The following is a 14971-nucleotide window of genomic DNA, read 5'->3' as shown; positions in this document are numbered from 1 at the left end:
TATTCATATATATATATATATTTCTATACACGTCTTCATCTATGCATGTTTATGTATATGGTGGCGAACGTACTTGGTGTGTATTCCTTCTCTTGTTGTCCTTTTCTGTGTTGTGGTGTATATACAGGCGTCACCTCTTTGTCCTAATTTACTTGGCTTTCCACCCTCTTCATCTTACACTCTCCGCCCATCACTTTCTTCTTCCTCTTCTTCTCAACTTCTCGGACAGAAACTTAACTCCGTCTCTTCTGCTTCTTCTCCTTCTCTTCCTCTCTTATCGTCATCTTCCTCTTCTTCATCTCTTCTTCTCTCTCCTCCTCCTACACTAGGAGGAGAAGAAGTAGGAAGAGGTAGAGAAGGCGGCCAGAAATCTTCTTCCTCGTCTTCTTTTGTCGCAGCGCGGTCTCCTCGTGTTCCTCCTTCTGCAAGTGTCTATACACCCCACAGTCAGACGCCCATCCCAGAGGCCTCTTCTCCTTCTCGCACTCCGGACCTTCCATTCTCTAGTGAGGTCACAACCGGAACCACCCCAGTGGACGTCTCTTCTTCTCCTCCTCGGCGTTCTCTTCCTGCTTCTTCTTCCTCTTCTTCTCTTTCTGTTCCTAGGCTAGAAGTGAAAGGAACTATGAACGCCCCTCTTGATGCTCCTCATACCTGTGCTACAAAGAGGCCAGGAGAACAACTTCCTTCTTCTTCTTCTCCTTCTCTTTCCCCGACTACCTTGATGTCTCCAGCCGCTGCTAATACCACCGAGCCACGAAAGGTTTCAAGCGACGTCTCTTCTTCTCTTCGTAGCAGAGGAACGGATGACGGGTGGAGCTTAGCTGATCAGACTCTTCATGTGGGGGCTATAGCTACAAGCCTGTCACCGCACCATCGACAAGCGTCGTCTTCTGTGGTCGGAAGAGAGACGAGACAGGAGGGCGAAAGCACAAGGAGACACGATAAAGCGGTGTTAGGAGAGGATTCTATACATTGTCGAGTTCGTGGGGGTTTGTCATCTGCAAGGACAGAGAGAGCTTGTATCATCTCGAATCCTCCTGAGATAAGTGTAGGAGAGGGGTCTATGCGTCAGATCAAAAAGGACGATGGAGAGAAAGGAAGAAAGCTCCAAGGAAATGACGAAGACGAAGAAGATCTTCCCCTTCCTCTTAGAATCCATGATCGAGGCCCCCCCCTTCCGCCTAACCGTGCTGATTCTTCTTCTTCCTCGTCATCGTCTCTTTCATCTTCTTCTTCTTCTCATCGTAGAGGAGCTAAAGTAGGAGAGACATCGAATGAGAAAGAGTTCTATGCTCGGAGAAGTCTCGATTCGACGGAGGAGAAGGAAAGAGAAACGACCTCTGAGAGAGTGGGTATGGGTTCCTCGTTGTTTTCTTCTTCTTCTTCTCAAACAGGGGGTACAGCGATAGGAAGAGACACCATACGCTCGTCTTCCTCTCTCTCTTCTTCGTCTCCTACGATCGTCCTTCCTGGTCCTCATCCTCCTGTACCCGACTGTTCACATGAAGAAAAAGACATCTCTCCATCGTCGTCCTCTCATCTTCCTCCTGGGAATTCTGGACCTTTTCAAGGCCCTTCTCGCTCATCGTCTTCTTCTTCTCTTGTTGTTCTTCTCCCCCTTGCTTCCTCTGCCTGTGGAAATGAAGAAAATGTCGCTATCAAGGCATCTCCAAGTGGAACAGAAGAAGGGAATCGAACCTGCGTGGAAGGTGTTGGGGAGGACGAGAGGCATCTTTCAACAGGGGTAGTCATTCTCTCTCCTTCTTCTTCTTCCTCTTCCTCTTCTCAGCTCCTTCTTTCATCCGATGATAAGACGAGTACCCCCAGCCACACTAGGAGTCTAGTGAAAAAGACAACAGATACATCGCCATCCGCAACGTCATACAGCTTAAACCATCTAGAAGAAGAAGCAGAGAAGGAGAAGAAGAAGGCAATTCAGCTTGTGGTATCGAAAGAGAGAGAAGAGGGTGAAAATGATGGTAACGAGGAGGAAGAAGAAGAAGAGACTGAAGGTATGACGGAACATAGTGTGGAAGATCATTCAAGTAGACGTCCCTATCAAGCGTGGCCAGGTATTCCTCTTCCTCTTGACCCGCATGCAAGGCTAGTCGGCATTGAGATCTCTGAGTGCTGGGTCGTGAAGAGCAGTCTCTATCCTCTTGTGCTAGCATGCTGGATCTTTACCCCTGTCTCTATACGCTTGACTGGCGGAGGGGGAGAGGGAGAAGCACAAGAAAGAAGACGAAACAGAAAGAAGAAGGCTCTTCCTGAAGTGACTATGAGTAGGAAAGAGCCTGTTGGTCTTAATGAAGAAGATGCGGAGAGAGAAGAACGTTCAAGAAGGAGAGAAAACACACGTGAGAAAGAAGAAGCCGAAGAGGGGGGTGTAAATGTCGAGAGAAGAGAGGATAAGATGATCATAGCAGGAAAGCGTGTTAGGGAAATAGAAAGAGAAGAGAAAGAGGAGAAACAACGGATTGAAGATCTGACTGCAGTAAATCGAAGAAAAGTTGAAGAAATTAAAGAAGACATGATGATCATAATGACGGCTAGTATGCATGCTACCATGTCGAAAGAAGAAGAAGAAGGGGGAGGAGAACAGAAGAGAGGCTTAGAGAGTGTCCTAGAGAGGATAAATAGAGAGAAAGATGAAGAAGATTTTAACTTTCCTCTCGCTCGCGGAGCAGACCCACTCCAGAGAGGGGAGCGAAGCAAAGGAGAAGAAGAAAAAGAAGAAGTAAGACAACTTGGAGGTGTTTCTTTTCATGCTAAAGAAAAGAACCGAATCCTGAAGGAAGATGCGGAGAAAGAGAAGAAGCCTGGAGACGGTTCAGATAGGGACAGGCAGATGAGCGTGGCGTGTGAAAAATATGAAGAAAGGAAAGATTCTCAAGAGAAGAAAGAAGCCATCCACCTCACTGAGAAGAGAGGGGAAGTTATGGACCGAGATTTCAAGTGTCTCCCTGACACGAATTCCAAGACATCTGCACGAGAGAAGGCGTCTATTACGAATGTACACGATCATCTCCCCTCTTGTGATAGCGATAAATTTCTTCCTGTCTCTTCAGCAAGATCTCCTACTTACCCCGATAACCCCTTCTCTTTTCCAGGGAGAAAGCTAGGAGAAGGAGAAGAAGAAAGTAGGGGAGAAAGAAAGGTCAAGTTGGTTGGAGATGCGAAGCTTGAAGAAGAAGCGAAGGCGGAAAAGAAGAAGAAGATGGAAAGGGTGCCAGGCGCTGCAGGGACTTTAGTAGGTTCTATAAGAAGTTCTTTGAGCCAAGGCAGAGGAGGAGAAGAAGAAGAAGAGAATGAGAAGGACAAGAAGAGAAGAGGGGAAGTAGAGAAGATGGATGATATAGAGGAGAAGAGAAGAAAAGAAGAGAAGTATGGTGATTCTCAGAGTGCGGCATCGGTCTCTCCTTCGAATGACCAACATATGCGAAGTTCGAAAAGAGAGGGAAGAGGAGGAAGTCTCTCAGCAGGAAGGCTAGAGAAGAAATTATTCTTGTATAAGGCGGGAGATGATCTACGTCAAGATATGCTGGTTCTTCAGATCATCTCCATTATCGACTGTCTCTTCAAGCAATACGGCCTAGACCTCAAGCTGACACCTTATAGAGTAAGAAAGCTCCCTAGTCAATGTTGAATGAAAAAGGCACACTTCGACACTCTTCAATATAATTGTCGTTCTTGGCTTTCTCTCTCACGCTTTCTCGGTGAAAAGAGGAAAGAAGAAGCAATCGAGAACCTATTCATATCAACGTTTTCGTCTAGATATCTACACACAGACACGCTCTACATACAGATAGATAGATTAAAGATAGATAGATTAAAGATAGATAGATTAAAGATAGATAGATAGATTAAAGATAGATACTCACACTAGACGCGACTTTCAGGCGTTTATGTATGTATCTATCTATCCTTCTTTCGGTTTATCAGTCTGTCTATCTCTCTGTGTATTTGTCTATCTGTCTGTGTATCTATCTATCTATCTGTCTATCGGCCTGTGTGTGTCTCTCTTGGTCCATTGATGTCCTTATCCGTTAGCCCCTCTCTGTTTCTGTTCATGTGTATCTTGATTTGTATAGATAAGTATGTAGGTGCTTTCAATCGAGAAGATACAGGAGATCGCACTAGGGATAGAGAAGATTCTACCATGTTCTGTTTCACACTCGACGTCTTCAGCTTGCAGTAGAGGGGTGGCGGAGACATTGTTTCTCTACTAGCCAGTGGCGCATTCATCTCTATGGCTCTTTACAGTCTGTAGTGGAGTGAGGAAAGTTCTATATGCTTCTCATCGTCTCTCGCTCTCTCTGCCTAACTGTATAGCGCGGCACGTCCATCTGTCTATCTGTCTGTATGTACCTCTATAGATAGGTGCTTGCGTAAGCGTGATAGAAAGCATATGTGTAGTTAATCAGATATTCAAATATATATAGATATATATGTGTATATATATGCATCTGTTCTTTGTGTATAGGAGGGAGGAAGATTCCATCCTTTTGGCTGTTCATCGAGAGGACCAGTAGCATCTGGACTTTACACGTCTGTCTTCATGTGTATGTGTGGCTATCTATCTTCCATCAGTGTATACATATCTCAGAAGGCACAAGTGATCTCCCTCTCTCCCTTTTCCTTCCCTGTACAAGTTTCGGCTGTACATACACCCGAGAATCACCCTTAGCCTGTCTCAAGTCTCAACCCTTGCTTAGTCCTCTCTGATGTATGTATGCATGTGTCTGCCTATCAATGAACATGTATATGTAGGTATGTGTCTGTATGAATGTATGGTTATGCATGAATAGGTATGTATGTGTGATGTGTATGTGTATATTTGTATGTGTGTGTATAGGTCGTTGCTTTCTCGACGGACGATGGCTTGATAGAATTTGTACAGGGCGCTGAATGCTTAAGTTCGATCAAGAAGAAACATAAAAACCTTATCAACTATTTCACATATCTCCATCCAGACCCGAACAGTCCATGTGGTAAATACAACACTCACAGTCCACCCATACAAATACATACACATACAGACAAATATGAACAGCTGTATGTATCATATGCATGCATCCTAGGTACGAATGAATGACATGATGTGGGACGATAGATAGATAGATAGATTAAAGATAGATAGATTAAAGATAGATAGATAGATAGAGTCGATTCGTGATTGTTTTGTCCCTGTATCTGTAGCCGCGTGCATAAATCTGAACAAAGTAGATGTATCTCGGAAGTAACGTCAGAGAGGGGGCGCGAATGAAGGCGGTTATCTCTATTGTCTTTATGGTCTTTGTATCTATTTCTCGATCACTGTATTTCTCTGTCTCAGAGTCTGTCTCTATGAATCTCCTAGTGACTATCAATAGACTTCCTTTCACGTCCCTCCTCCTGTCTGTATGTATAGGATCTTTTTGCCGTGTATGCAGTCTGTTGCTATTCGACTTCCTGTATATAGGGTCTCATCCACCAGGTATTCCTTCTCGGAGTCCTGAGCGGTTTTGTTTCTTCGGCGGCTGTATGTACTGGAGAGCTTTAGACGTGTTAGGAAAGGCAGATGGAGTGTATCTCCAGAGGGACGCTGCCTGTCTATGTATCTATCCCTCTGTGAGCCTATCTATCCACCTACACGTGTATATGGACGTACCGACTAGTATAATCTACGTGTCTCGAAGTCTGTAGGTGTCTCATGGGACGTGTACATTCCTCTGGGGGATTCTGTCTATCTGCCTCTGTTGATACTAGTTAGACCCGCCTAGGTGATCTCCATTCATGAGAGCAAGCCTGTGTAGGTCTCTCTACACAGAAAGCTATGTGATTTGTACGAAAGAGAAACGTCCTCTAGACAGGAAGAAAACGCCTTCACGCTGTTTACCTTTGACTGTCTATACACCGACATCGCGCGAGGGAGTTGTGCATTTCGGCTTCTTTCTCTTTCTTTCTTCCGTTCCATTTCTTCTTTTTCTTTTTCTCATCAGGTTTCTCAAAGAGAGTTTTGAGTAACTTTATCAGAAGCTGCGCGGGTTCGAGTCTCGTGACGTTTCTCTTGGGCATAGGCGATCGACACTTAGATAATATTCTCGTTCGACATGACGGTCGATTGTGCCATATCGATTTCGGCTTCATTCTAGGAGAAGGTAAGTAAAAATGGAGAAACCAGACACTTCACAAAAGAGACAACATTGGGGGGGAGGGATCAGAGGAGGAGAAGAAGAGAGACAACGGACGAGGCTTCACCACACACCCGGTGTATGTACAGCTGCTGCATGCATACGATGGCATGATGACAGGAGGAAAATTCTGATCGTAGAGCCCACGCAGCAGGTATCATGATCACGCGTCATCATCCTTTCCTTTTCTTTCTTCAAGAGAGAAGTATGCAAATCTATCTATTCGGATATCTACCCTCGGATCTCTCTACCTAGAGTTCGATAGGCACATGGCGTAGGCTTTCTGTCTGGAGGTCTTGTTTCTCTTCCGTCCGCTCGTCATATAGAGTACCTTACTACTCAGTTCACTGAAAACGTATCAAAATAGAGAAAGATTCTCACCTTCTTCTCTAGCCTCCACGCTCTTCTTCTATCTCTCTCTCTTCCTCTCTCCATATATATATATATATGAATTGGGTTTGTATTTGTGTTTTGTATCTGTGCCTTTTGCGTAGATCCTAAGCCATTTCCTCCGCCTATGAAGATTTGCAGTGAGATGTTGGAAGTTCTCGGAGGGATAGGAGGAGAGGGGTATAACCTCTTTGTCGCTCAGTGCTGTCAAGGGTATAAAATTCTTCGGCGGCATGCAAATCTTCTATGTGTTTTGCTTGACCTCATGATCGACTCCGGGATCAAAGATATCAAGAAAAATCTTGTCGTGGTCTCTTCTCCCAGTCCTCCTCCTCTTCCGTTACCTTCTTCTTCTACTACATCTTCTTCTGCTCCTCCATCTCCTCCTATCCTTTCATCGAACCCTAGTGCGAGTCACCAGTCTTATTCTTTCTCGACTTCTACCAGTAATAGTAACATTCTCCCTCTCCGCCTGTCTAGTAAAGGAAATCTCTTTGGATCTTCATCCACACAACCTCCCCCACAGGGAAATCCTTCTTCTTCTTCTTCATACATTCGCACGCAGTCTTCGAGCCATAGTCACGCCGCAGCAGGAGCAGGAGGAGAGAAGGAAGACATGTCTGTTGTCTCTTCATCTCATGCAACCGCTGCCTCTCTATCGCCTTTCAAAGAGTCGCCGCCTCCAACGAAAAACGCACTTCCTGTCTCTCTCCCTTCCGGAGGGGTCGACGTCTCCTCTTCGCTGTCTCCTTCTAGAGGCGAAGGGGGAGTAGGAGGAGGAGACCTCACCATAGACCCTCCCAACCACAAGGGGGGGGGAAGCCATAGAATGAGGAATCCGAGCGTGCCAAGCGTCGCTTCTCACCCTAGTCGTCATAGTGAAAGTCCTACAGCTTCTTCTTCTTCATGTCATCATTCTGTAGATAGAAACGAAGGAAAGGGAGAGAGCGAAGGAAGGGGTTCAGCTATGATGACTCCTAAATTATCAGAGAGACAGTCTTGTTCTCCTTCTTCTTCTTCTCTTGCATCATCTTCTCCCCAGCTCATCGATCGTGCAAGAAGGGGTAGTGTCCATACACCACAAAAGACTCCACCCCTTGGAGATCCTCGTCAAGCTACGCCGTTGTCTTCACATCCCCCGGATACAAGCCGCGCAGCGACTTCAACTGTAAGAGAACCCCCCCCTCCAACGTCGCCTCTTCTTCTTTCTCCTGTGCGCCCTCTCATCGATGATTCGAGTGCACCGAAAGGACTTAGCGGCAAAGGAGAGACCAGTAGTAGTGTGAGGAGTCATCCTAAGAGTCACCATGTACAGTCGGATAATCCGGTTGTTCTTCTCTCTTCTTCTTCTTCTTCGTCTATCTCATCGTCATCTCACCCCAATCATCCCTCATCTAGTAGCAAGGCAACTTCTACTTCCTCCCCCTCGACCTTAGTAGGAGCAGCTAGCCGCCATCTCTCTCCTTCTATGATCGCCACCACAGCAACACCCGCCATAGCTCCTTCAGGGCTTGTTGGAGCAGGTCTGATCGAGCGAAGAAAAGTTGTATGTACAGCTGTGGATAAAGTAAAAGAGAAACTGAGGCTTGATCTTAACGATGAAGACGCAGAAAGATATCTGGTAGGAGTCATTACTAGTAGCGCTAAGGCTCTCTTTCCAGCCGTTGTCGATAAGCTGCATGAATGGGCGCTCTACTGGAGATAACCACTGAGGAAGAAAAGGGGGAAGATGAGATCTATCAAGGAATCCATACAATGTCTCTCCGTTCTTCATCAAGGTCGCAGTCGATTGGAGATAAGACGAAAAGAAGAAGATGCGGAGACATTCCAAGAGCGAAGCTCCCTATCTTTCTGTCTCTTTGGTATCTTCTTCTCCTCATCTTCAAGGAATGTGAGAGAATGCTAAATTTCGTCGAAGAGAGCCGTGGATATGCCTCTATCCATGTGTAGCTATGATGCTGGTCCTTAGCACAGGGGATATCTCTACAATAGTTATCATCATCATACACGTACAAAACATGTATAGAATTCACATACAGAAGAAAGAAGGAGAGTGTGTCCCTGGACTCTCTCGGTCTCGAAGGCTTCAGGTGTGTATGTAGGGCTCATGAAAGGAGAGATAGAGAGATAGACTACCTAGAGTGGTGTGAAGTGTCTATACAGTTCGAGAGGATTAATGATCGCTGGTCTCTCAGTCGTGGTCTTATTTCTTCTTCTGTCGAACTGAGGAAGGGAGTGAAGAATGTGAACTCTCAGGTTTCTTTTGTTGCACTACTTCTCGGTTTCTAGCTGTCTTTCTCTTGTGAATGATCTTTTCAATCACCTCGCGCCTTTACCTTTCTCTTTCTCCTACACTTCTCAGGTGGATATACAGGAGATGCACTACCATCCATGTCCTACAGAAAGCACAAGTATCTAGCTATTTCCTCGGATAGATACAATACATATAAACGTACAGAAGAACTTCCTAGCATCTGTAGAGATACACGCTTCCATAGATTCATAAAGAGGTAGAGGATGACTGTTCGATCGGATCCCCACGAGTGAAGCCGAACCATCGCCATCGATAGACCCTCGTTGAAGGTGTGGGGAGCCTGACTGCGCTGCCGTGTGTAGCAGTGGAGATTTGGATCGATACACCGAATTCCCCACATGTAAGCATAGGGAGTTGCAAACTGAACTGTGAAAAAGAAAAGGGAGAGTCTCCGATCGGCCAGAGGTGTCTAGTGAGGGGACCTGCCGGCGTTAGGAGGGGTGCCTAAATACTACGTGATACATAGATGTATCGATGAGTATGTGTATGAATATGTATAACTGTGTAGGATCAGGTCAAGAAAGAACGATAAATATCCGATAGACAAAGTCAACTTGATGTGGAGTGAACGTTGTGAAATAGATAGTCCTTTGGGTCTTTATGGCACTTTGAGGTGTATCTACACCTCGAGTATCTCTTGAAAAGTCTTATAGTTGTCAGAAAGAGGATGAGAGAGAATTATCAATGGAGAAACCATCAAGTCTGTCTTTCAATGAGGAGAGCTGGAGAGAGGCCTCTCTCGTCTTAGGAGAATTCTCAGCAGTTCCATATGACAGGGCGACTTCAGTGGAGGAAGGGTCGAGTAGAGCTCATCACAGCTAGAAGAAAGAGGGAGGAGAGAACCGACCCGGCTCTCCCTTTTTCAAATTCCCCAGCCTTCTCTTGCCCTTTCCATGTCATTTTCTTCTTTCTTTCTCTCTCTCTCTCTTAGTTCAACAGCCTCTCCTTGCTTTATGTCTTACACGTGGGGAATACGAGGCCTTCTCACCCTTCTTCAGCACCTTCTTTCTCTTTGACAGATAGACTATGAAAAAGGGGGCTTGAAAACGATGTCAAGGTAAAGGAAAGATAACAAGCTTAGACAAGAGTAAGAAGAAGAAAAGTCAAATCCAAGTCTTTCATAATGGACGTAGGAAGAGATAGGCATGCGCCTATTTAGGAATATGGATCGGTGTATGTACACCTTTCATGCTTCATAAACAGGAGAAGAAGTACCCACACGAAAAGTAGGAAAAACCAAACAGACCCCCCCCCCACTGGCATTCTCTTATCTCTCGCTGCGGATCACACGTATATATATATAGAGAGAGAGAGATGTACATCTCTATACATATTCAGATATGTATATACGGGTATGAATCTGCATAGAGACCTCCTATGCATATCCAAACTCACACCTATCTGTGTACATTTACAGATGCGTGCTGCGAAGATAGATCTCTATCTCTACATACCCCTCCCTGTCTATACAGGTAGCATATAGGAGGAGAGTAAAATTACAACATGGCGCTGAGAAAGATGAAGCGAAGAGCATGGCTAGTAGTCAAGACACGGAGAGATATGAGATGGATGATGAGAAGGAATAGCAAGAAGAAAAAGAAGAAGAAGATGGAGAACATCCCCCTGTCTTCATGCACTCGAGAAAGCGAGTAAAGCCTGCAAACGTGGCAAGTATCAAAGAAGAAAGGAAGATGACTTACCTTCTTCTACTCTTCTTTCTTCTTGTCGTCTTTCTTCTCGTCTCTCTCTCTTCTTTTCTTATTCAGTCTGTCTTTACACTACAAGCTCGCTCCCTCTCAACTCGTCATATCTCTCATGAGTTCTACAGACAACTTACAAGACCTTCACACACCTACTTTCTCTCTCTACTTTTCTTCTGATCTTTCACGACAGACCCTACTTTGCTTGACTTTTTCAAGGGAGATAACTTGGCAACCTACTCCATACTCTTCTCCATCCATCTCTCTCTTAGACCTTCCTTTCCCTGCTGTTGTGTTCGAGATACACAAGACAAAGGAGAGAGAGAGAGAGGCGCCGATACTCACATAAACCTATCGACGTGTATATACATATATATATATATATACACGCATGCAGACATGTATAAATATATATATAGGGATTTCGGTGATTGGATTGATGTGCGTAGCATCAGCCACTGAAAGCGTAGAGCGGGAATGAAGATGCAGAACTTTCTCCCTTTCTGGCGTCTCAATCTTTCTTTCTTTCATTCCTGTCTCATCGTGATACCGACAAGCCCAAGAAGCCAACCGTCGCAGAAGACGTGACCTCTTTGCTTTGACTTTCCATTCATGAAGAAGACCTCTTCTTCTCTCTCAAACCCTTTCAACCCCTTGGCAGCCTTATGTCTATCTACCAATTTCCGTTAACCTTCCTATGAAAAGGAAGGGGAGGTGGGGGTGGGGATTCCCCCCTGTTCATGGCTATGAGGATGATTTAGTCGCCTAGTTCGTTATCTACAACAAGAGGAAGAAAGACTTCACATCTTTGATTGGCGCCCTTCCCTCCTGCAAGTTCGGTAAGCTCAGGAATCTCTGGATGGAGATCTTTCAAGTTCACATATTCATCTAGCATGCCTTCTCTTCGGCTTCCAGGGGGAAGTAGCGCTGTAGTCATCTCTCTCTGGAGATTTCTCAAAGCCTGGGTGCTAACGGTCTCATCAGAGGAGTCTTGCAAGAAGTCTGACGTCCCTTCTGGGAGATGATCAAGCATATACTCTAGCGGATCAACAATCTGCAATACAAAGCAGACAGAGACAGAGATAAAGAAAAGGAAGAGATAGAGGTGGATTGTCTATATGGGGATAGACAAAGGAAGCCTATGTCTTCGAGAGAAGAAGAGAGAGGAAGCATGTGAAGAAGAGAAGATATCAATCTATGAGAAGAGTAGCAATAGCATGCATCACACATAGGGTTCATTCTAGACTTCTAGAGAGAGACAAGCGCAGAATCAACTGACATGAAGACCAGGAAGATTTCATACACTCCCCACATAGACACACCACTGTACCCATGCACCTCTGCCCACCTCTCTCTCTGTAGGTACAGATAGACAGATGGGGTCCTATGTGTATCTGTGGAGGGTCTCAACCATAGCCTATGATGACCTTTGTATGCTGTAGTTACGGCTCACGTAGACACACCGTCAAACTTTCCTTAGCTGTGTTGCATGAGAGCAACTCTACTCTACCCCCCCCTATGCATGTTGAAGAGAAGGGTGAGAGAAGTGTAGAGGGGAGGCTGTCACCATCTCTTACGAACATGGCTTTCATGCATGCTCACAGGACAAGTTTGTCTATGGATAGGTGGAGACATGTGGCCCCAGGATGTCTCATAGCATGTCTATCTATGTAGAGAGAGATATATAGAGAGAAAGACAGATAAGAGAGAGCCGGAGATATGGCCTAACGTCACTCCGGCTTTCCCTCCATAGGAAACAAAGCTGAGTAAGAGAGACTCATCGCCCCCCCCCCCGCCTCTTCCCTCTTCTCTGTTTCTCGTCGCTTACATCAGACACATGTAGGCCATTCACATGAAGTCTATAGACTCGCTCCTCGAACAGACAGCCATCCAGGCAAGCCTATATAGACATGAATCTACCCATACAAGCCTATATAGATAAGAATCTCTCCAAGGAAGGAAAGACACATCAGTATAGCTATCCCCTAAGAAGAGATACGACGACGACTTCTTTTGCCATAGATATTCAGTACACATTACATACAAGATCTTTCGCTGTCTTGTCTAGATAAGAAGATGGAAAACGACAGACCGACACAGAAACGAGAAGAGCAAAATCCTGTCATCTGTCTATCTTTCTTTTCGCCTTTGTGAGAATTCCTCTCTCCGCATCATCCCTTCTATTTTACCACCCTGTCTCAAGCTCGTGGACATGCACGCCTTCTGAAGAGCGGCGTCAGTAGATACGGACGGGATTTCTTTCTCCTTCTTCTTTTCTTTTCTCTTCCTTTCTTTTCTTCTTTTTTCTCTTACCGGTTTCCGACTATGAAGAGGGGTTGAAGAAGGATAGATGGAGCCTATATCTCTCCCTGTTCGTCCGCTTGTTCTTCTTCTCGCTGATCCTTCCTGCTGCCTCCATTCATCGTAAGAGGGGACGTCATCAGGAGGAGGGCTTTTCTGTAGATTAACTCTTGCATGCAAGAGAAACATTTCAAAGAGAGGTGAGAACCTCTCTACATGCTTCCGACTTTTCTTCTTTTCTTCGTGTATCTGTTTCATCCAAAGAATGGGGTTGTTTACTTTGATCTTCGAGTCATGGAATTGTAAGAGAAGAGCCCGAGAGACAGGATCTAGATCGGTCGCGTTCTCAATCATCTTTCTCTCTACGCCTCCTCCTGTACGATTCAAGAGAGCTTTACGGTCTCGCAGAGATGGTCGATCGGATACATCTGCTCCTTCAAGGCGTTCGCGCTCTTGAAGAAGAGATGCGATAGGCTGAAGAGACGAAGAGAGAGAGAGAGAGAGGGAGAGAAAGGAAAGAAGATACGGAAGAAGACAAGAAAGAGGCAGGAGGATGAAGGAGAGAAAGAAGGAGGGGGAAAGGATGGTGTGTTAGAAAAAGAAAGAAAGAAAGAATCTTCTTTACGAAGAAGGGTTGAAGGAGAAGACAAGATGAACAAGATAACAGAAGAGATCAACAAGAAAGAAAGAAAAGCAGGTGAAAAAGAAGAAGAAGAGTTAGAGAGAGCCAGGAGGGAGAAAGGAGAAGAGACAGCGTCAGCATGCATCAGATGAAAGAGCAGCGTGGGCCTACAGCTCTCTATTCTTCACTCTAAGAAGTAGAGAATTGATCTCCCCTCTTCAACAGCAAGTGCTGTTCTCTAGGAAAAGAAAGAAATTGACGCCCTGCGGAAAGAAACACATCTACTCCCGAGCCTTTAGACCCATGTCGAGTCTGCATGTATTACCTCTTCAAGGTCCATCTGCCTTAGAAGTCTCGAGCGGTCTTCAACGTCTTCAATGAACTGCCTGACAACCTTGGGAGTTAGTCTCTTCCTCTTCTCCTCGTCCAAGAGCCATTCTTATCATGATGTTCGTAAAGAAAGACAAACACAGAAGGACAGACATGAGTTAGAAGAAGAAGAAGGGTGGTGTGAGAGAGAAAAAAAGCCAGAGGAAGGATATACGTAGTCCTTATACACAAGGATAGACGGTCCACTCCTCCGTTTGCCGCTACTAAGGGGAGCTTCATATCGTAAGACTAAATCATCCGCATCCATCTCGTTATATCTAGACTCCTAGAGAGTATCTAGCTCCACCTACACCGGATAAAACATCTACCTCCACCTACACATTCATACGTGACTGTATAGAACGACTCGAATGCCGTTTCCTCTCTCCTTCGCATGAGGAGTAGATTCTCTCAGCTTGACACGTTTGCGTTACGAACGTCTTCGTCGCTATTTCTACCAACGTGAGCCATCCTCGTCTTGTCTTGAAAGGTCTTCGACATATGATACGCTGACACCATCTAGCTCTACTGCGGCATATCTATATATATATATATATATGTATACAGATCAATGAAAACGTATATGGAGGTACAGGTGTCTATCCGCGGACATGTCGTGAGGGAAGTTACAAGAGAGTTGACACATAGAAGACCCATCTGTACGGGGTGCATTAGATCCTGAGAGATTCCAGAAAGCGACGTGAAGATTCTCATCTTCGTTAGTAGAGAATACAGACACACCTCATAAAAGTCTTCCTTCTCCCTTCTCTCTTTTGCCTTGAGAATCCAAGGAAAGAAAACGGAGATGAAAGAGATTGATCAAAGAAAGTCTACGTTCTCAGATTCTACTAGAGAACTCTTCGGAACCTGATACAGGGAGATATTCCTAGGCGGAAGGTTCCCCTTTTGCATGCCAAGAGAGCTCAAGGTTACTATGAGGGAGAGAGCCATTCACTTCACATATGAAAAAGGTTTGCATGCAGATTCGATCTGACTGACTCCCGAGGAGCGGTGAGGGAGCGATGACTACGAAGACAAAGTCAAAGAAGAAACGAAGCTAGAAAAGCAGTTGTATGTGGTATATAGATAGATAGATAGA

The 14971-nt window shown here is 45.2% G+C and overlaps 3 protein-coding genes across 3 annotated transcripts; 1 reads left to right on the top strand and 2 right to left on the bottom strand.

Annotated features, from left to right (window-relative positions):
• Positions 1-127: 127 nt before the first annotated feature.
• On the top strand, positions 128-8750 carry CSUI_007937 (phosphatidylinositol 3- and 4-kinase; the record flags this gene model as incomplete). Its single annotated transcript, XM_068068079.1, has 4 exons — positions 128-3622; positions 4859-4994; positions 5985-6143; positions 6671-8750. Coding segments are annotated over 4 exons (5391 nt in total), but the record flags the coding sequence as incomplete, so codon positions are not given.
• Positions 8751-9510: 760 nt separating this feature from the next.
• Positions 9511-10931, bottom strand: CSUI_007936 (uncharacterized protein). The gene has a single exon (XM_068068078.1). It carries the CDS (start codon positions 10497-10499, stop codon positions 10377-10379), a length of 123 nt encoding a protein of 40 aa, XP_067919946.1. The 5' UTR covers positions 10500-10931; the 3' UTR covers positions 9511-10376.
• Positions 10932-11001: 70 nt separating this feature from the next.
• Positions 11002-14643, bottom strand: CSUI_007935 (uncharacterized protein). The gene is made up of 4 exons (XM_068068077.1): positions 14614-14643; positions 13829-13941; positions 12894-13355; positions 11002-11634 (listed from the first exon to the last, which is right to left on the bottom strand). The coding sequence occupies exons 2-4, from the start codon at positions 13841-13843 to the stop codon at positions 11338-11340; spliced, it is 774 nt and encodes a 257-aa protein (XP_067919945.1). The 5' UTR covers positions 13844-13941; positions 14614-14643; the 3' UTR covers positions 11002-11337.
• Between the last annotated feature and the right edge of the window lie 328 nt (positions 14644-14971).

This window comes from Cystoisospora suis (assembly GCF_002600585.1).
Source record: "Cystoisospora suis strain Wien I chromosome Unknown contig_4309, whole genome shotgun sequence".
Lineage (NCBI taxonomy): Eukaryota > Apicomplexa > Conoidasida > Eucoccidiorida > Sarcocystidae > Cystoisospora > Cystoisospora suis.
The sequence above is the reverse complement of the archived record's forward strand: the minus strand, read 5'-3'. Positions and strand labels throughout refer to the sequence as shown.